The 22490-nt window shown below is 41.8% G+C and overlaps 2 protein-coding genes across 3 annotated transcripts in view; both read right to left on the bottom strand.

Moving 5' to 3' along the window:
• Positions 1–6487: 6487 nt before the first annotated feature.
• Positions 6488–13251, bottom strand: hspb1 (heat shock protein family B (small) member 1). The gene is made up of 3 exons (XM_085364312.1): positions 12703–13251; positions 7852–7915; positions 6488–7266 (listed from the first exon to the last, which is right to left on the bottom strand). The coding sequence occupies exons 1-3, from the start codon at positions 13091–13093 to the stop codon at positions 7110–7112; spliced, it is 612 nt and encodes a 203-aa protein (XP_085220438.1). The 5' UTR covers positions 13094–13251; the 3' UTR covers positions 6488–7109.
• Positions 13252–16889: 3638 nt separating this feature from the next.
• The window catches only part of srrm3 (serine/arginine repetitive matrix 3), a 57746-nt gene continuing 52145 nt past the window's right edge, over positions 16890–22490 (bottom strand). For both annotated transcript variants that reach the window (XM_085364316.1, XM_085364315.1), the window contains 4 exons: positions 21805–22100; positions 21448–21681; positions 21242–21367; positions 16890–17163 (listed from right to left, as the gene is read on the bottom strand). In XM_085364316.1, coding sequence (XP_085220442.1) covers positions 16890–17163; positions 21242–21367; positions 21448–21681; positions 21805–22100 — 930 coding nt within the window. The remainder of the gene's footprint in view (positions 17164–21241; positions 21368–21447; positions 21682–21804; positions 22101–22490) is intronic.

Below are 22490 nucleotides of genomic sequence, written 5' to 3'. Positions count from 1 at the left end.
TGGAGTTGTGAGAAGGGAGAATAGCAGATGTGCAGGAGAGCCAAAAGTACTTGGCTATCCCACAGGCCACTGAGAATCATGATAAAGATGCACGAAGGTCAGTCACAGCCAGATACTTCCAGATACGGGTGCTGAAAGGCTAGCTGAACAGTAGGAAAAAGATGCAAGCCATTAAAACACAGGCCCTAATAGTCATCAGTTACCCAGCTGGAAAAATAATCCGGCCACAGAATGGCCGGCCATCCACATGGATGCCACTGATTTCAAGATACAAAACCTCCTCACAATGCACAGAGGTCTATATCCAAAGTCCAGCACCCTGAGGCTCTATGAGCAATGGAAAAAGAAAAAGTGAGGGTTAGTTTTAGAACCAAAGTCCAGGATGACAATGGAGCATTCAGAACACATCAGGAAGATAGCCCCACGAGATGAGCTACTTCAAGAATGCCTCGGGCAGGTGAAGATAGACAGTGATGAAAAAAGGGAACCAACATACACAATTAAGCTTCTGCTTAGGAGGTGCCATCAACACAGAGGAAGAGAAGATATCAAGATATGCTACCAGTGGCTAAAAAGGCCGCTTAAAGGACGAAGCAGAGGCTCTGATCATGGCACCACAAGAACAGGCCCTTCAAGCTGTGACAGCATACAATGAGAAATACTACGAAGTGGCTGGGATAGTTTACAAAAACATCCATATGGACTAGACGTCCCCAAGTCCCGATGGGAGATCTTCTGTTAGAGGTCTAGACAGACAAGCTGCTGTCCCAACCAACAAGAGATAGTGGTGGTTGATATTTCCCACATCCATAAACATAAACTACTTTATACTCTTTTTTTTTTTTTTTTTTTTAATACTGCAGACACTTTATTCAATTTATTCACTTACAGTTACTTATTTACTTATTCAGTCACTTTAATTTTAAAACTGTATATACTGTACATTCTGTGTATTTATTATCTCATTCTTATTGCCCGTTTATGCCCTGTCCTTATCTTTAACGTCATGCTGCTCTGTTGTATCTTAATTGCCCCTTGGAGATAAATAAAGTCTCTCTGATTCTGATAAGAGCAGAAGACCACAGACATTGGTACACATAATGCCAATGTCAGTATAAGTTTCTAATCATTCAGAAAGCACTGAGTGAACAAGAAAACTGCTCATTTATGCAACATTGTTGTGTCCAGGATTTTTTTCCCCCTGCAGGTAAGTTGGCTGGAACATCACATTCTTTCTCTGTCTTCTGTCTCTGCAAAAGACTCTAATCATTAATCCAACGATGTCTGTGTGGGAAGCAGTGCTAATCAAGAATGGCAATTTGTCAAATTAACATCTTCAGTCGGGTAGGGAGGGAGAGGTAATTATTGGAAACAGCTGGTGAGTGTTAATTTGTCAGAAGGCAATCAACACTGGCAAAATCCTACACTGTTGCTATGGAGAAGAAAAAGCACCACATCTGTTCATCAGTGCACTAATCTGAGGTCCACACACCTGATGACAAGATCATTCATTTAGTAGATCATCATTAACCAAGTCTGGGTTTTTTTTTCTGTTGCTGAAATGCACATTAGATTTAGAGCATGAAACGACTACTGCTGGGTGCAGAGTGAGTTTTATTGTACTCTTCATCCCAATTAAATGATTTATATACCCGTCTTGTCATGATCTACACAAAGGAGCAATGAACTGGTTTCTTTTTCAAGATTATGTCAGAGATTTTCTCAGATATTGGAGGAGCCAAAATTTTACTAGTCTAGATGCTTATTTTTTACTCTACAAAGACAAAGCTGTTACACTAATACCACTGATCTACGCTATTTAAAAGATGAAAAGTTGTTTGACATGAATATTTATGATTTATGCTGTTAATGCTGGCCTACAGTAAATCTAATATTCATGTTGTGAGTAATTTATTGCTGCCAAACCCTACAGTGATCCATGGGTGCTACTCTTGATTGTATCTTATCAATGCTGGACTTTGGTCCATATGTCTATTATAATAACATATCAGTGTGTACGCCTTAATAATGAACTCATTGTATTAGGCCACATCTGTGATGATGATAACTGACTGAGTTATCGTCATCAGCCTTTTTAGTGTAGGTTGTATGAAGCTGATGTCTTATAGGTTTGGTAAGCTACAGTAAAAATTCTGCCAGTGACCTATTGGTGCTTGTCTTTTTTTTTCCTCGTCCAGTTTAAACTTTGTTTTCTCTAAATATTCTACCCACTGTATGATATCCAGCTGTATTACTACTAAAATAATATTCACACACTAACAATATTAAAATAGTAAACTCATGTGCTTAGCATTTACATTTTAGCATAGTTAGCAGCACTTCTAACAGTAACAAGTAGAGGCTTTTTGTTATAAAGGATGGCTCTAACCAGGGCTTAAAATGTACCAGAATGGACCACTAACCACATCATGTTAATGTTTTCATGCAGTCATGGTGACAATGTAGGATCAATGACTGATCACATGATTATCTAGCAACCACTGGAAAAATGAATATTCTTTAACCAGATGTGTGTGGTTCCTGGAGGCTGATGGCTACAGACAACAGCAACAGTGATGCTTGGTAACCACTGTGAGGTAGTCAGGCACGAACGTCAAGGAAGGTGGTAGAGAAGCAGACTATGCAGACATTTCAGGTTTTCAGAGGTGAGCAATTTATTTACAGTGAACTTAATTTAATGTATAACTTAACAAAACTTCCCCCAAATCAATTCAATTAACAAAACTCAACATAACATGGCTCTGGTGACACAGCTCACCTCTCCTCTCTCCTGCATCTTCTTCTTCAGTCAAGCTTAATGGCAGCTTGCATCCAAAACTGTTGCATTACTGCCATCTCCTGGCCATTAACCATCCATCACTCCTGAATCCTCAGATCCTCTTGATGAGACCAGTACTTCTCAAAAACGAAAAACCACCACTTTCTCTCCTGCATCTGGTAGAGACTGGCTTTAGGGCCATCAATTTCCCTCCAATTGCCCAGCCAGTACCACTCACTCAACTGAGGGATCTAAAACTCTACACAGATTATCTAAAAACATAAAACCTCTACACACTTCTAACATGCACATTTACACAACTAAATGGCAGTATTAACGAAAGGAAAAACCTCAATAGTCATGCATTTTACAGCAGAATCAGTTCATTTTGACTGTGTCGCAGTCTGACAGTCAGACTTCTAGTAACTGCCTGAACATACTTCCTTAGTAAAAAGAAAATGACATCCCAAACCTAAATGCTTCCCCTTTTCCTTTTCATTCCTGTGATGTGTTCATGCTACACATCTAAATAAAGTTGAGTTTCAGAAGAGAAGTGAGCATAAATGTAACATTATCTTAAGTTATGTTTTTGTGAAACAGCCTGCAATCAAAGTATACTAATCTTGTGTTGTATTCAAAAGTTGCATGAAAATATAGTACAAGGCAGTTCAATGCCCTATGCTGAACTGGTACAGAGCAGGCTGTGATACTTGTGGCCAGTTAGATCAAAGGTAGCAGACAATAATTTTTTGTTTAAGTTGATGAAGCTGCTTAGATTCAATTCTACACTTTATGCTGACTTTATGCTATTGTCTACAGGGATTGCTGGATGTCACTGGGTGAAAATGGTCACAAATAGGGTGCTGCACCTCAAACATGGTCATTTCACCTCATCTCAGTTTTATTTATATAGCCCCAAATCACAAGAACAATTACTTCAAGACACTTTGTAATAGACCCTATAATACTACAAAGAAAAACCCAACAATCAGATGATCCCATATAAGCAAGTACTTGGCTACAGTGGAAAAGTAAAACTCCCTTCCAACAGGAAGAAACCTAGAACTAGAACCAGGCTTAGGGGGGAAGAGCCATCTGCTGTGACTGGGTTAGAGGTGAGGGGAAGGAGTCAGGACAAATAAGGTGAGATTAATTATCGGAGCGGAAGGCTTATAGAGAGCTAGCATCTGCATTTAACAGAAACTATGTTAGTATTCAGAAATACAGTTCTGGTAATATTTGTTGCACAGATTCTCCACTGAATATGTTTACAGTATGTGTGTCATACACATTATATAATAACATCTCTGTCCCCTCTCCAGCCTGTCAGTCCAGTCAGCGGCCCTGAAGCTAACAGCTCTTCATATCCTCGCATAGGGCACTATCCTGGTTGAAAAACTGGATAGCTCCTGGATTGATGGATAATTTCAGCCTTTTTTAAAATGGAAGGAAATGGTGAATCGGGGAAGGGGAAAGTTGCAATACTCAGTGGGTTGAAGAACATTGTGTAGCAGATACAAAGACATATGTTGCTGCATACAAAGAGGATATATGCAAATATATAGAAAACATAAATAGAAATAGTTTACAAGATTAAGACAGCTGATAAGCAGGTGTCCATAGCATAGGAAAAAGAAACATCAGTTCATGTCTGATGTCAAATCTGTGTAATTATACAGCACGCTGGAGGCTTAGTGCATAGCACAGTGTTCTATAAATAGATATCCCCTGCAGCTTTGGAGTTAAGAGTTGGGTTAGTATGTGCATTAGTGAGCTTGCATACAACATGGATGACTGGAAGGTGACAGGGAGGAAGAAAAAGAAGTGATGAAAACCGCTAGATACTCTGTATGTCACTAGTTGTAGTGCTGCAGCTTTCATTCACTCTGCATTGACTCACAGTCAAGTGGAAAGAGATGAGCATTAACACAACTGCATGTAAGACTGGTAGTGGAAGCAGCCCATCAGCGAACACTTTTCCAAACTCCTGGCTGTGTCAGTTTTCCTGTTTAGATAATGTCCGAGTCTACACCCTTAAGATGTAGTGTGATTTAAATCTTCTCTATCACATATTTGGACACTTTTCTCACTGGTTTTGCTGAAGGTGTCTCACCCCAAATCACATCATATATGGCAATGTCACGTGAAAGGAGATATAAGAACAATGGATGCAAATCAGAGACCCTCAAAATTGTGATGAAATGTGATTTATCAGTAAATTAAATTCTATATAAATTGTAAATATTTAAATTGAGGTATTTAAGCTGCAAACTAACCTTAAAGTCAATTCAGTACACTTTTAATTGATGTAATATAATTAATATTTGTGGGGTTTTGCACAGCTGTTCAAAAACTATTCTGGGACCAGATATAAACTGCTTGTCTGTCAGTGTTTAAGAAGTGAATAAGCGTTTCAGGAGGTTTCTGATCATAATCTTCTTGCTGTGAAGTGGCTGTACTAATCTGTTTGTAGCAGTCAAAGAAAATCTGTTTTTCAAAGTTAACTATGGCATGATCACAATCACCAAATACTATGATTTAAACACTATAAATATATTCAGGTCCATATTAATATTTACAGTTTATTCATTCATTTATTTATTTTTATTAAAGCTAGCTAAAAGTCTGCAGTTCAATCACATCTTGATTGATTTAAAACCCCACAGTGGTGATCTACAGGGGTAAAAATACAACTGTGCCAACGTCCAAATACTTACGGACTATGGGATACGTTCTGGTTTCCATTTCTGTTGGCCAAGTTTTACTTGTATGTAAGCAATTAGCCTATGAAGCTAAATGAAATGTATCTAGTGTCCCGTCTACTTCACATTACCAGTGTTTTCAATGGTATCTGGTCAGCACGTTACATGAATTTCTTCCTGTATGGATGCAGCTTCATGCCTGACTGCCTTTTTGACTTCAGGGGGCTCGGTAAATTTTCATTTCACAGCAGGATACAAGCCTGGTGCAATGGTTATAAATGACCTTGTTCAGTCAACAGAACAGAGCAAATCTCCATCAATTATATATCCATTTGGCAATAAATTATTCATTAGAGACTTTTGTATGATGGAATTATGCAATTTGGGAATTAAGACACATTTCAGTGCAGATGCACAGCTAAAAAGATGGCTACGTTTCTCTGTAAATATAACACCTAGGTCACAGCAACATCACTTTTACTCTGACTCCATACATATGGGCATATGGGTGCTGTCTGCTGAAGTTCACTTTACTGTGATTCATTAAAAAAAAAGAATTTTATATATCGTCACAGTCTGCAGATTATGAATAATATACTAAGTCCTTATCAATTTAAATCTTTCAGTGACTGACCTAATGGGGGTACTCTACAAAAAAAAGCTGAAGTAATGTTTTATTCACCTAAAATGTGTTACAATTTTAATGAAACCTGGTCCACTGTGTTACTGTGTGGAGGGATCAGACGGTCACATGGGGGCGCTATTGTTAAATATCAAATTGTTACAGTCCTTTGTAGGGCAGCTGTGGCTACAATGTAGCTTGCCATCACCAGTGTGTGAATGTGTGTGAATGTGTGTGTGACTGGGTGAATGACTGAATCCAGTGTAAAATGCTTTGGGGTCCTTAGGGACTAAGTAAAGCGCTATACAGGCCATTTATCATTTACTGGTGACCACAGGATGAACCGTTTGGCATCAGGTATCACAACAGCAACACAAACTCAAACACAAATGAACAGCAGAGACTCTATATGTTGGGTGTTTTTTATTTCCTGTTTGCATGGCTTTAATCAGTCTGTTTCAGTCCACACAACAGCAAGATCACAAACAGTCCTCTTTCTTTACTCAAAGCTTTGGTGTGTATGTGGATTAGTATGTGCATTATTGGAGGCATTCTGCCTCCAATAATTGTCACATTTGCTGCTATTCCATTCTGTTTCGATGTTTGAAGAGGCAGCATAAAGGGGTGTGTGTGTGGGGGGGAGAAAAAGAAACAAGAAGCTGAGAGCTGAGCTAAGCTGCGTATTCAGATGAAGAGTGTAATTACAGCAGAAAGAGCACGCACATGGCACTGGTGCAGATACGTTTACACAGTGTGCTGTGCTGGGGTAGGCTCATTACCAGAGATGGAGTTGAGAGGGAAGAGCTAGGGCAATCCTTCGCTCTCCTCTGCTTGGCATGTGAACGAGCTCTGTTTATGAAGAGCGGTAAGCTGATGCTTTTCCTCACTACAAGCGGAATATCCCCCGTCCTTTTCCTCCTCCTCCCACACACACACATACACACATCTATTTGAATGTGTGTATGTGGAGGAGGACAGGTGGAAGGAAATGGTGCCCATTTTCTTACTACTTCTTCACCACACCGCCGTTGCGTTCGACATTGACGGGTATCGTGGTTTCTGAGTGCTCAATGGCCGGTTTGATCAAAGGAGCCTCCACGGTCAGCACGCCTTCAGGAGAAAGGGCAGAGGTCACCTTCTCAACATCAGCTGAAGGGGGGAGGCTGCGAGGGAGGAATACGACACAATTAGGTCAGAAATCAGAAGAAAACAAAACAAAACCTTGCTTCTTAGTGAGAAAAGGATCAGTGCTACAATTTAGTCAAAAACTAACAGGACCAAAGCGTTTAGTAAAACGAGTAAAGTTCAGTTGCAGCTTAGTGTGTGTTACTCTATGGCCCCTAGATGGCAGCAGAGCCCTATGAAGCTAAAGTCTACCAAGACTCAAGAAGGGATGAACCGCTTGAAGGCTGCTGCTACTTTTCAGAGCATGAAATTTAGCTATCAGCAGCCCGCCAGCCAGAACAGATCAGCCCATGAACTAAAGAGACTCACAGTATCAGAGTCACGATTTTAGAAAAATTAATCACACTTATGAATAAATCAAATCCAATTTAGAGGACGAACACCAAAGGCAATAACAGTCAGCCACAATAAAATTTGTACTTCTAAAACCTAAAGTCTTCAAGTGAGTAGTTGACATACTGCATGGGCCACATCTTCCTTAAATTAGTTTGATTAATGGCAGGAAGTGATCAAGAGTAAATCAAGATTCCTTTCTATTCTTTCTCAAGTAAAGACAAACTCACGTGTACTTCCTGGTGAAACTTCTGGACACAAAACCATGCTCATCTTTCCTCTCCTCGTGCTTACCTGTGGACACAGACAATGTACTTTAAGCTAGACTGAAAGATATTTTTGCTATAAGGAGCAGTGCAAGAAGACATCTTGTTTACCATAGTAAAATAAACCTGTTGGGCGGAACAGTGCATACAGACTTCATTCCACTAATCTAAGCCTTAATTTATGCACTCTACTTTAGCACCTAATGAAAATAATAAATTGGATTGTATAAAGTATTTCTTACTGGTGCACAGTTACTTTTATGGAGTCCAGCCATAATCTGATTTGGACTTTGTGCTTTTTCAAAGCATTTATTTATGTGATCCAGAGATTGCTCTTATGCTTAGCACAAAGACTACAGGCATCTTCCATCACCTCTGAAAGTTAATAATAAGCATTCTGTTTCTATTTTTAAAACTGGGCTGTGATAACTAAACCTGGAGATGAATGGTTGTTGAGGGTTTTTTTTTTCCCAAGTTGGTTTAGTTTATTTCTGTCTGCAGGCCTTCAAAGGTGCACACCTGTGTTGTTCTTTACTAGCATGGATGGAGGAGGTCTAAGGCAGATGAGAGTGAGTAACTGGTAGAGGGGTCCAAGGAAGAGACGTCTGTGTGTGAGGTGGAGGTGTAGTTGGAAAGGCATTCATGGCTTTTCACTTAAAGAGGCTGGACAAAGAGTACAACCGGTTTAAACAGAAACACTGTAATGTTGCTGTGCAGTAATATCTTCAGCAATATACTTCATGTAATTGTTTCCTCAAACCCATTACATGTATTCTTTATAGAACTGCCGTTCTCTGGTGGAAGAGTGACAATTGTCACTGCTGCCCTGATTTGCGTAATCAGGGCAGCAGTGATTGCAGATCAGGAACCTCAACAACGTGGGCCTGAACACCATTAACCATGTCTTAAAAAGCAACCATATGGCCATGAAGCAGCTCTACAGAGTTCCATTTCAAAGGAACTCAGAAGTTGTGAAGGAGGCCAGATGCTGTAATACCTTGTCATATCATGCAGTTAGAGTCAACTGGAGTCACTTTTCATTGTAATTTTGCTTTTACTTAGAGAAGAATGTAGCTTGAAGCTGAGGGAGCACATCATGTCTTCATTTATGCTGATGAAGTCGGCTCCTGTAAAGTCAGGAGTTGTGGAAGGAACCTCACTGGATACAGGGCCACTTTCAGAGTTCCAGGACAGAGGGGTGCCAACATACCCATGTGTGCTGCCATCTCCAATGATGGTGTCCTATGCTATATCCCCACCATTCACCCATCCAACACCGAACGACTCATAACATTCCTGAATACACTTCATGAGAGGCTGATCCAGCCTGAGGAGAGAGGGCTGTTGAGGACTGTCATGCCGCTCTTCGCCATTATCTAGGATAATGTGGCGTTGCACCAATGAGTGGTTTACAATACACCCACATATAATGATGCATTTCCTCCTAGCATGTGCCCCATTTTTTTTTGTGAATCCGTTAGAGGAGTTTATTATCACCATCCCTATGAGCAGATACCCTTTCTGAATGCAATGACTGCTGCAGCCCAAGAAATAGGTGAGAAGGACTGTCAAGGTTGGATACGGCATGAAAGAAGGTTTTTTTTTTTTTATGTTTGTTTTTTTTCCTCGGTGTATTGTAAGAAAGAATTTTGAGTCTGATGTGGATGAAGCCTTGTGGCCAACTCGTCAAGACAGAAGGGACTGAGTATCAATAGTGGCTGTTTCTTATACTGTAATAGATTTTATTTTGGTTTACTGTATTCATTTTGAATATATGTATTTTTTGTAATATGTACAGTATCTCAGTTTTCAGCCAGTTTGCATCAAAGCATTTTTGATTCTTGATTCCACTAAGCACTGCATTTTGTATTTTGTTGTCCGCTGCTCAGCTGGCGGGCAATGATTGATTAGAAAATCTCATATACTTGTTTGCAAATTGTGTTGTTTTGAAGGCAAAATTAGCTTTTGGAGGCATAAACAAAATGTGTCACTTTGACCATCAGTGCGTCTGTTAGGCTTGTGTGAGTTGTCTGCTGCATGACAGCAATCAAGAAAAGCTGTAAAGCACTAAGGATATACATACATGTATTCATAGATTTCTAAAATGTTTCATAAATGATTTTTTCAGAGTTTTAATTTGCATATACAGGGAGTGCAGAATTATTAGGCAAATGAGTATTTTGTCCACATCATCCTCTTCATGCATGTTGTCTTACTCCAAGCTGTATAGGCTCGAAAGCCTACTACCTATTAAGCATATTAGGTGATGTGCATCTTTGTAATGAGAAGGGGTGTGGTCTAATGACATCAACACCCTATATCAGGTGTGCATAATTATTAGGCAACTTCCTTTCCTTTGGCAAAATGGATCAAAAGAAGGACTTGACAGGCTCAGAAAAGTCAAAAATAGTGAGATATCTTGCAGAGGGATGCAGCAGTCTCAAATTTGCAAAGCTTCTGAAGCGTGATCATCGAACAATCAAACGTTTCATTCAAAATAGTCAACAGGGTCGCAAGAAGCGTGTGGAAAAACTAAGGCGCAAAATAACTGCCCATGAACTGAGAAAAGTCAAGTGTGCAGCTGCCAAGATGCCACTTGCCACCAGTTTGGCCATATTTCAGAGCTGCAACATCACTGGAGTGCCCAAAAGCACAAGGTGTGCAATACTCAGAGACATGGCCAAGGTAAGAAAGGCTGAAAGACGACCACCACTGAACAAGACACACAAGCTGAAACGTCAAGACTGGGCCAAGAAATATCTCAAGACTGGTTTTTCTAAGGTTTTATGGACTGATGAAATGAGAGTGAGTCTTGATGGGCCAGATGGATGGGCCCGTGGCTGGATTGGTAAAGGGCAGAGAGCTCCAGTCCGACTCAGACGCCAGCAAGGTGGAGGTGGAGTACTGGTTTGGGCTGGTATCATCAAAGATGAGCTTGTGGGGCCTTTTCAGGTTGAGGATGGAGTCAAGCTCAACTCCCAGTCCTACTGCCAGTTTCTGGAAGACACCTTCTTCAAGCAGTGGTACAGGAAGAAGTCTGCATCCTTCAAGAAAAACATGATTTTCATGCAGGACAATGCTCCATCACACGCGTCCAAGTACTCCACAGCGTGGCTGGCAAGAAAGGGTATAAAAGAAGAAAAACTAATGACATGGCCACCTTGTTCACCTGATCTGAACCCCATTGAGAACCTGTGGTCCATCATCAAATGTGAGATTTACAAGGAGGGAAAACAGTACACCTCTCTGAACAGTGTCTGGGAGGCTGTGGTTGCTGCTGCACACAATGTTGATGGTGAACAGATCAAAACACTGACAGGATCCATGGATGGCAGGCTTTTGAGTGTCCTTGCAAAGAAAGGTGGCTATATTGGTCGCTGATTTGTTTTTGTTTTGTTTTTGAATGTCAGAAATGTATATTTGTGAATGTGGAGATGTTATATTGGTTTCACTGGTAAAAATAAATAATTGAAATGGGTATATATTTGTTTTTTGTTGAGTTGCCTAATAATTATGCACAGTAATAGTCACCTGCACACACAGATATCCCCCTAAAATAGCTAAAACCAAAAACAAACTAAAAACTACTTCCAAAAACATTCAGCTTTGATATTAATGAGTTTTTTGGGTTCATTGAGAACATGGTTGTTGTTCAATAATAAAATTATTCCTCAAAAATACAACTTGCCTAATAATTCTGCACTCCCTGTATGTTATGTTAACTCTAAAACTCATGCAGTTCAGTGCTACTGAACCACACCTCACCAGACTTAATCAGCCTCTTGTATCTCAGATGCCCTGCTATGAAGTTGCTGCCCTTCATTCTGCCTCTGAATACAGTAATATGTTTGTTGTTACAACGAACCGATAAAGGTTGCGGTCCAGAGAGAGCTGTCCGCTTTTCAACTGGACCAAATTGATTGTGTAACACACACTTTTTCAACAGCTAAACGAAGGGTCATTAGTTTTGACCGACAGCTGTGGAGAGGTTGCACTTTGGTGTGTTTACAAAACTCTTCATTACACTGTTGTGTTTAAAATATCATCCTGGGTCACTGGTGATACATGGGGTGGAACATGGGGTGGCAAATTCCACTTGGATTGAATTTCGTGCTTTGTTTATCTTGGTGTTTCTGATGAGGTTCAGTCTCTGAGCTGGGAGATGTTGGGTACAGTCGGGGACTGAACACTGGACCTGGACAAGATCCAGCAGTCCTTTTAAAGTAGTGGACATACTGGCTAAGCTGCAGCTAAATCCCCAGCTCTGAGAATGGGATCCTTTGTGAAATAGCAGGCAGTGAGGCTGAGATTCACTCAGAGAAAAGAGAGCCCAGGGCTTCAGAGAACTAAGCTGCTATCTGATCAGTTCCACACTTTCTTCAGGTCTGCTTTGCTCCTGCCCGTCCTGGATGGACAGTGAGGCTGTTTTAACATTGTTTTCATGCCTGAGCGTCTTTAAAAGTCAACTCCCACATTTTGAACTGTGTCTTGTTTTGCGTCCAGTGGGCTTAGAGTCAAAACCCCCTGACCCTCCCAAGTCCCTGAACACATTACTCTATTGTCTCAATATGTTATGTAACTATGTAACCACCTCATGCTTTGTTCAGTTCTATCAGTTTTTGTTTTACAGAAGAAAAAGAGGCACTTAAGAAAACTAAAGTGAGACAGTGTGCATATCAACCAGTACAGCTGTCTAAAGTGTGTCACTCAAGGAACATCATACAGGAAAATGACACCTTAGGTTTCAGGACATAAAACACTATGCCCTTTCAATCATTCAATAAGGAGAGCGACAGAAATCAAATAAGTGCTCACCCGAGATTTCCACCACGCCATCTTTTGTCTTCACCATCAAGTCCTCAGGTGAGAAGTGGTTCACATCCAGCGATACCTTCCAGCTGTCTTGGGTCTGCTTGATCTCGGAAATGCCGCTGCTCAGCTGGCGGGACAGGGCCCGAGCCTGAGCCTGCTGAGCCATCATGTGGGTTGGATACATCAAGGGAGCATGCGGTGTCATTAGTTCTGGAGCCAGGATGGATGGCCTCAGGTACCCTGGCCAGTGGGTGCTGGGAAATGCTGCGATGTCCTCGGGCAGGGCGGGCATACCGAAGGTCTGGTCAAAGATACGGCTGCTCTGGTGCCAGTCACGAAATGGGTCCCAGCTCGGAGTGCGGAGCAAGGTGAAAGGAATACGTCTCTCAGCCATGATGATCTGGGAATTTCTTCTAAGCTTCAGAGGAGTGTTGCTGTGTGCAGATCAAGAGCCCCTTGGCCTCTCTGGAAGTGTTTTCTTAATGTGCTGTCTGCCTCTCAGCTGAGAGCTTTTATACACAATGACACCACCCCTTATCAACAGAACCCTCCCTTCAGACTCAAGCCCCATACCTCATGCCTCCAGAATGTTTTACGAAAGCACTAGAATATCTATTTATAGCGGAAGTAGCACTGGAATGGAATCCAACAGTAAGACCCTCCCATGTAACAGTTGCCCTAGGCACTGAGTGCTGTGTGTAAACCCCCTTCTCCTCTCCCTGTGCATCTCAAAGAGCCAGAAGAATCTGGGAGGCTTCTGTCCGTCTACTTACAAGCTAACATGCTATTCTTAACAACGCTATGTTGCGCTATGAACCCATTCAGCCCTGAATGAAATACATAGTAGAATATCAGTTTGGTACATGAAGCCAAATGACTTGACTGGATTAAAACTGGAGGAAAATCCACCATGTTCACACCTGCCTATTCATATTTCTTTGTCACAAAGGGGGAATTAACAAGCTGTAGTGTCTCAAGTCTTCTGTTAACCTGACAGTCTTTCATTGTTTACTGGATGTTAGTGCCGCGTGATACTGCAATTTTGGTATCAATCCAAAACCAAGTAAATACACGGCCAGTATTACTAATACTAGTACACATATTTTTAAACTATGAAGGCAGTTTATCTAGGGGGGGAGTAGTATGTCATGATTTATGACATTAATCGCCAGTTTCCAAATTCTGAATACATTTTAATGACCGCTAAATCATCATGACTTTTACTTTCCACATGAAGTAGTTGAAAGAATCCACAATGACCAGGTACTGTTTAGTCTCTATCTGGAACAGATCATTTCCAACCATGGCCCACGGTCTTTGTGGGAACTCTTTAGGTAGCATGGTTTCTTTGTGTTTAGTCCGCTCGCAGCAGCAAGTGTCACAGGTCCTGATCACTTTTATTAGCTCACTGCTCAGGCCTGCTCACTGCTCAGAGAGAGCTCTCTAAACAACAGCGGGTGACTTGAAACTGACTCATGACGTCACGTCTCTTTTCACGCAGCTCCTCTATGGCTGACCTTTAGCCTGGCACCGATGCCGAAACCTTGAAAAATGAGTGTCCTTTATTATTTTTCACCCCCCCACACACACGCACACACAACAACCCAGCAGAAACGTTCCTACCTCTTAACATTTACCTGATACTAGAACATTAAAATCAGCTAATTTAGCTGAGTTGGTCTTACTGGTCGTGGTCTGGTCCATGCTGCTCATTGTCACAGTTTACTGGCAGTCTTGATGGAAGTGTGCCACTGTTAATTTAATAACTATCGACCAGTGGACTTTGCTGCTGTGACACTTAAAGTGTCTGCTGTGAAAGGTGTCCTATTGAGCTGTACACTTCTGACACAAAGTGAGCAGGTGTCACAGGGACATGCCTCTATCTCTCACAGTGTTACACAGACAGAGAAGAAGAAAAAAACTAACATAAACTGACAGTTCAGCTACAACAGTGATAGTAACTGAGAAATCTCGAGGAAGTGTTCAGACGGAAATGGAGGTTATGTTAATTTATTTGATATATATGGCAAAGTAAGTATTTCTGGAAAATATAGCTCAGGTCTCAGTGTAAGAAATCTAATCCCTCAAAGTTACAGCACAGGATGTGAGATCTGCCTCTAAAATAAGCCATATCTTCCTCTCAGCCCCAGTTGGAGAACATTCTAGCCTACTTAATAGAGAGAGGCTTCATGTTTTTGGTCAAGGTTCTCATCAGTGCCATCTGTAGGAAGATACATACACAGCACCAACAAGTTATCGCTGACTGCACCTGAAGGCAGAGAGAAGAACTCAAAAACTGGATCATTTCCCCATTTGTTTCTGTTTATTGTCAGGTATAATAACTTGTACAATACAAAGAATGATTTGTAGAATCAAAGGGGCAATGTTATACTTGGAATAAATGGTCAGGCTGCAGAGCATCACAGCTGGGATAAGTGTGGTTACACTGGAAATGCATGTCATGAGACCGGGTGAATGGTAAGGAAGACTTAGGCTGATCCCTGATTGTATCACCTGTTTGTTAACCACCCTCATGGAGGTGCAGACACAGCCTGCTGCCGTGCCTGCCAAGCCATCGCTCATTATCTTTTGTAGCCAGCAACTGGGGAGACCTCTGCTAGAATTGTATGGCCAATTATACAAGGGATTGAAATATGGAGTGACTGGAAATGTACAGTAGAGCAGAGTAATTGATTCTTCAGGCTGCTTCAGGCCGAGTCATCTTCCTCCCTCGGCACAGACAGAGCCACAGCAGCCCCGCGTTACCATGAGTCATTATATCGGCTGGGGACGCGATAATGGCAGTCATGGGAGTAACTGTGGGTGAATGCTCAGTTCAACCGACTCAAAAATCAGAGCTCCTTAAACACATAGCAGTGAATCTGTGCACTGCTTGTTGATCTGATAACAAGAAACCGATTCTGTATCATAACTTGGAGCTTTACAGTACTTTTCTCACATCTGCAGCAAACCCATCTCCAAACCATGATCCAACTGCTTCACAGCAAAATGATAAATATATTAAACAATAAATAACCTAATAAATAAATGAATAAATACAGCGAGTTTCATAAATAGCTGAGATCAACTCACAAATGTGCATGGAGACTTTTTGCAGTACGGTACCATACAGCAGCTCATGTAAATCATTACCTCATTGATCTTTGCAAAGGAGGTTCAAACTCACACACACATACACACACTCACACAGTCTCGCACATGATTAGCATAACAAACGTAATTACTTAAACAGGGAAGAGAGTAAAAGTATGTAACACATACAGCCCCCCCCCCCCCCCCCCCCCCCTCCCCGTTTCATTCACCTCTGTTTGCAAAGGTCAGGGGGAAGGGGCAGGGCAGATTCACACTGCTGGCACATCTCATTTCCATCAGGTCCCCTGATGCATCATGCTGAACATACCTATTCAAACTATATGGAATATACAGTGCATAGTTTACAAAGCCAAACTTAAGAGAGTTTACATCTGTACAGACAAATCTATGCAATACAGTTTTCTCCTAAAAAAACAAAAAAAAAGTTATTTTTATTTCTTTTCCTGATTCATCCTCTGACTTCTCTTTTGTTCTCTTTTTGTTGATCTGTGTGAACCGGAAGTCTTTGGGGCTGATGAGAGAAAAAGTGATTCTTTGAAATGTACAGTAAGCTGTGTGATTTCGATGTGTCTGCCTTCTTTTCGTCTTCTACTCAGCCCCTCTTTTCAGGATATATTTGATATATATCTATATATATATATATATATACTTATAACTGTTGTTAACTGTTATTGAATGTATTTTTGGTAGCTGTGTGGAAGATGAGAAGGAAAGTGCTAACATACATTTGTTCTTTGGGCTCAGCCAATTCATTTTAGACATGTAAAAAAGAAAAAACCTTTCCTTGAATGTGTGAGAAGACATGAACAGTGACTGCCAATATCATGGTATTGTGCTATATCAAAATACATTTTCCTCTCTTTGATCCAGGCTCTGTGTTAGAGATAGAATGGTCCATGGTGAAGGAGTTTGGATCCCGGTCTGTACAGCTGTGCGGCTTCTGCTGAGGACTTGCTAAGGATACGTAATGAATCTACCGGAGTGCAGCAGGTTTAACAGCACTTCTCCTTCTTTTGTTCCCTTTTTTTTTTCTTTCCTTTTTTCTCCTTTTTTCATTCTCGTTCTGCTGGTTGCCATCAGAACCCCGGGCTGTCATAGCTGCTGCGGCTGTAATAACTGTGGTGGCTGCGGGAGCGGCTCCTGCTGCGACTCCAGCTCCGGCTTTGGCTGCGACTCCAGCTGTGGCTGCGGCTCCAGCTCTGGCTCCGGCTCCGGCTCCTGCTGTGGCTCCTGCTGTGACTTCTGCTGCGGCTGTAGCTGCTGTAGCTGCGGCTGGATCGTGACGGGCTGCTGTCGTAGCTGGAAGATGAAGGACTGGGCCGGTAATATGGGATCGGCCGCTTCCGAGCACTGGAGGAGGAAGAAAAATAAGGGTTTGAACAGTTAGTCCTATGTCCTAGTCCTATTTCCTATGGTTAGAGTGTTAAATCTGATGTTAAAGCATGATTAAGGCAATCAGTGTTAGGTCTCAGAGTGGTGACGTGTAATTAGTACAGGATCTGAAAGAGAGCAGCTATGTGGGTTAAAAAGAAGCTTCTCAGCCACACACACACACACACACACACACACACACACACACACACACACACACACACACACACACACACACACACACACAAACATAGCAGAAAAATGCAAGTGTTTAGTTGAAGTTCAAGCTTAGATTGCCTTGTTAATAGCCACCCTGGAAGTACTTCCTGTAAAGTAATTAGCCGTTAGTTCCTTAAAGAACCTCATCTTCTCAGTGGAGGGCAACACCCAGAAAATAAAAATCAAGAGTCAGTGGTGCAGGGAGAGATAAACGCTATCAAGGTATCCCTGCTGCTATGAGGTACATTTCACAAGCAGCGCTGTAGATAACTCAACCCCAGCTTTTGTCTTCTACATTGGCTGTGGGAATCAACAGTATGAGCAATAAGGTGTGTGGGGGAAAGAGGGGGGGCTTCCACTCTAATAAACCTTGATAGCGCTTTAATCTTTGCATCCTTTGTGTTACAACATTAGTGCAGAAACACAGCAGGGTGCAGCTCTAGAGTTGGAGTGAGTTTCAGGAAAGAGATGAAGAAGCGGAAAAAGGACAGAGGAGGAAGCCTGGTTTACTCATGGGAGCTCTGATGATTTGCTGCTCAGCCAAACTTCAGAAGTCACGGTATTGGGGTCCTGCTGCACGGCAACTGTTACCGGGGTAACTAGCCGGCAGCAGTCGGGTTCAGCAGCAGCCCGTTGTCCTGGTGTCGGGACCTTTAAGGACTGAAGTGAAAGATAACAAAGTACACACATTTCACCCATGGCTATTTACACTCGAACGAGAAGGTTGCAGAGGTAACACAGGGAGAGGCTGAAACACATTTCATCTGCAGGGGGGATTTTCTTCTTCTTCCGTTTGTCTGAATAATTAACTCCACCTAAAAGCATTTCTATTGGTAACAATGAAACGATCATGAGAATAAATTATGAAATCTAAGAAGTAAGCAGGAAACAAATATGTGGATGAGTCTAATACATGGTTTTAAAGAGACTCATCAAAATGGAATAGAACAACTGGAACAACTAACTTAACCAATGAAATCTTTTGCTCAGTTCAGTTAATTTTCATTTTACATCCTCATTCTTACGTCTTATTTTATATCTCGTATTGAAGCACTTTAGTCACAAATCACTCAATATTAAAAAAAATAAGGGCAATAACTGAAACCATTTATCAATTTAAGTGACTAGCTCAGATCCTCAGATCTCATATTTACATACTTTCTGAGATGTACACTTCTATCCGTGTAATGGTATCCGTGTACCTGGGCTTCAAATAATGTGTACAGCACACAGAGTTAACTTATGGGCGACCGTGGCTCAGGGGGTTGGGAATCGCATCTGTAACTGGAAGGTTGCCGGTTTGATCCCTGGGCTCTCTGTCCTGGTCGTTGTGTCCTTGGGCAAGACACTTTACCCTACTTGCCTACTGGTGTTGGCCAGAGGGGCCGATGACGCGATATGGCAGCCTCGCTTCTGTCAGTCGGCCCCAGGGCAGCTGTGGCTACAACTGTAGCTTAGCTCCACCAGTGTGTGAATGTGAGAGTGAATGAATAGTGGTATTGTAAAGCGCTTTGGGTGCCTTGAAAAGCGCTATATAAATCCAATCCATTATTATTATGTGTAGATGATTTGCACTAAGCAAACACGTGGATTTAAGAGAGAAATTGAATAAAGGACTTTTCTTGGATCATATTTACACTGCTCACAAAAGGAAGACTTGATCATCACAGTATAACAGACAGTCAAACTTCAGCTGTCAACATGTCCAATTAGAAAGTATAAACCATGGTGAATCAATTTCACCTGCTTTGGTGTAAATAAAAGCAGCAATAAGTAGACTGGAAGGGCAACAACAAGGCAATCCCCCCCCCCCAAAAAGGGGATAATTTTCCTATACACCAATGCTCTTTCCTTATCCCCCCCGACAGTTTTTTCTATATTTATGCTTTTTGCTACTGTCCTTGTCACTACTGGTAGCATGAGACAGTACCTGCACCTCATTGAGGTAGCATAACTTTTCAACTCCTCCAGGAAGGCATGATCATATGTGCAGCATCTCACAGTACAGTCTCAAGAGTGTGAAGGACATACAGGCCATTACACGAGGAAAGCTGGACAAGCCTGTAGAGCCAGCAGCATGACCAATACAAAATGACCTTCAGTGGTCTATTTATGTGCATGTTTCTGACAAAATTGTCAGAAACAGACTCTATGAGGGCGGCAAGAGGTCCTGATGTCCTTTAGTGGGACCTGTGCTCACTGTCCACCATCATGCAGCTCAACTAGACTTCACCTGTAAACAGCAGAACTGGCAGGTCCTCCCACTGCTGCCCTGTTCTCGTCACAGATAAGAGCTGGTTCACACTGAATACATGTGGAAACATGAAACAGTCTGGAGTCTGTGGCAGATGTTATACATTTACAGCATCATCCAGCATGACTGGTGTGGCAGTGGGATGGTGATGGTCTGGGGATGCATATCTTTGGAGGGGTCACACAGACTTCCATGTGTTGACCCTCTACAGCCTGAACCATGAAATACTTGCCAGAAAATTCAAATTCAAGTGTTTATTGAACCTTCTAACAAATAACAAAAAATAAGATTATAATATATCATAATATAATTTATGTTTCAATTTGTGTCATTTTTGCTATATCGTGCAGTTTGTTCACAGTAACACTGTGTGTATCTGATTGTGTGTGTCAGGTTTTTAAGGTAAAAAACTAATGTATCAAATATGATCCACTTGGCGTTACAGGGTTAACCCAGTGCACCCTGACTGCTTTTAGGTACGAGGATCAAATCCTCAGATGGTGTCAGACTTTATGCTGTTCCTGGAACTTGACTTTACACAAGTTCATTGATTCAGGTGTGGGAGACACTATCCATGTCTCAGTGGGACTGTGGGCAGACATTGCCAACTGGTCATTGCAGGTTTTCATTTGTTTTCATGAACTAGACATTAACATTACTAGGCTTGATACATAAAGACTCAAACTGATATTTGGATGTTGGCAAGTCAAACCAAGGTGGAATTTACTATAAAGCAAAACAGGCAATTTCACTTGCATTTCTGCTTTTGTGTACTCACAGTTTTAGTTGTAAGTCTACACAGAGCTGTATGTATCTGGTCCCAGGTACCACCATAAGGCACATTTTTTGCAGTTTCAGTTCAATCTTTCTACTGAAATGACTCAGAAACACCATATGATTTGTAGTTTTTGTTGGTAGCATGTTTGCTTTTAATTCATACAGTATTTCAATTCTCTAGTGCTATAGTTAGGCAATAATAAAAACTTGTTTAGTGAGGGACATTGCAGTAAATGAAAGTACAAAACTATTACACATGGTATGTCATCTCTAAAGGAAATGAAACATGATGGCAGAGTAAAAACCCAAACATAAAGGACAGTGATCACTTTATGTCCCTCATGATGCCCATAGAAAGTCTGAAATAGATGTTTAAAAGCAGGAGGTAACATTTTCTGTCTACCAGAGCTCCACCCTTATAATGACTGCATCCATTTATGCCTGTGGTTTTTCATTTTTATTCCACATAAAGGATTTAATGGCTCTTAATGGGTTTCTTAAAAATTACCAGTCGTGAGTTGAAACAGAAGCAAAATCCCTTCTCTTTATTTCTTTTGCCTGCCTTTGTTGTAATTTGAAGCTATGAAAGAATGACTTTTACCCCAGCATGAGTACCGTCCTGCCAAATCATGGGACATGCTTTAAGTGTAACGCATTAAAGTGTCTCATATTTAAGAGCCACTCAGGCCTGTGAGAAAGAACAAGATACATGGCTGTGTTATTCTGGGGCTCGGTCCTTGCAGGGAAGAGCAGAAACACACACACACACAATGTGGAGGAGAAGTGTGTTTAATCATGTGGTGTTACCTGGTGATCCTGCGAGCCTCCATGAAGCTGGGTGAATCTCTTCTTCTTTTGCGGATAGGTGAGTAGCTGCGTGAACGGCGGCGAGCTCGGCTGTCGGTGTCAGAGCGGTTGGCACTCTCCCTGTCCCTGTGTGACACACAAATCAGTCACACCATCGACCAATGGGAGCATATTATAAATCTACTATACATCAGACAGCGGCTCACCTGGAGGCGTTTTGCCTATTGTGCGGGGACTTGGCCTTGCTGGGTCCTCTGTCTTTGGAAGCAGAAGGCGAGGATGAACGCCCGCTGCTCCAGGAGCTGCTGCGCTGTCGGAGGTTTGCCTTGCTCCCGACTTTGTTGGCTGACGTGTGCCCTGGAGACGCTGATGTGCTCCGGTGGCGTGCCTGACCCCGACTGGATTGGTGGTGTCTCTTGGAAGAGTGGCCACCTTTGCCCCTGGGGGAATGGGAAGTATAATCCAGCAGATGTCAAACAGTTCTCTCTCATTTGCAAAGCCAAAGCGGTGAGGTCCAGCAGTGATAAGAGCCTGAAAGTGCACAACTGCAATGGAAGGCTTACTTTCTGTGGTGACGAGAGCTCCTCCCTCTGTAAGTATGGTTGTGCTGGGAGTGGGTCGAATCACTGCTGTGAGCAGGGGAGTGGGAGCTCTTATTCTGACCTCTCTGGCCTCCTCTCCTCCCTGACGCCTTGCTCAGAGAGCTCCCTATAGCTGTGCCCCTGCCATCGACACTCCCAGTATCTTCTGCAACACACATCTTTCCCATCTGGTTCCTGATAGGGGCGCTGTGGATCTTGTGCTCTCTCAGCAGAGATGACTGGACGCTTGCAGAGCTGGCAGTCAGCATGTGGAACTTCTGTAGAGAAATGATGACCAACAAAAGGGAAAAAAAAGAAAAGAAAAAAGAAAAAAAAAGGATAAAAATAGCATCAGAGAGTTTTCAAGTTGGTAATTGAGAGCTATGGTGTACTTGCCAAAAGAAGGTAAACATCTAAAAGAAAAAGATCTAGGTTTTCTCCATATGGCTTATAGATAGTCCTCTATGGTGCAGCGCATGCAATACTTGGCATGCAAAACCATAATGAGTTGAAGAAATAATAATCGCAAAAACAAACAAAAATCTAGGAAAAGGGGGAAGAGAGGGTAGAAAAAAGAAACAAAACAAAACTGTGAACCAAATAATTTTAAGAGCAGAGGCAGAAATTAGAGAGATACAGATTTTGTAGAGTAGAAACAGAGGACTTCT

The sequence above is a fragment of the Diplotaxodon limnothrissa genome, linkage group LG10, assembly GCF_057381915.1.
Source record: "Diplotaxodon limnothrissa isolate DT_005_m linkage group LG10, D_limnothrissa_male_GT1.1, whole genome shotgun sequence".
In the NCBI taxonomy this organism is placed as follows: domain Eukaryota; kingdom Metazoa; phylum Chordata; class Actinopteri; order Cichliformes; family Cichlidae; genus Diplotaxodon; species Diplotaxodon limnothrissa.
Note: the sequence above shows the minus strand (reverse complement) of the source record. Positions and strands in the feature narration are given on the sequence as shown.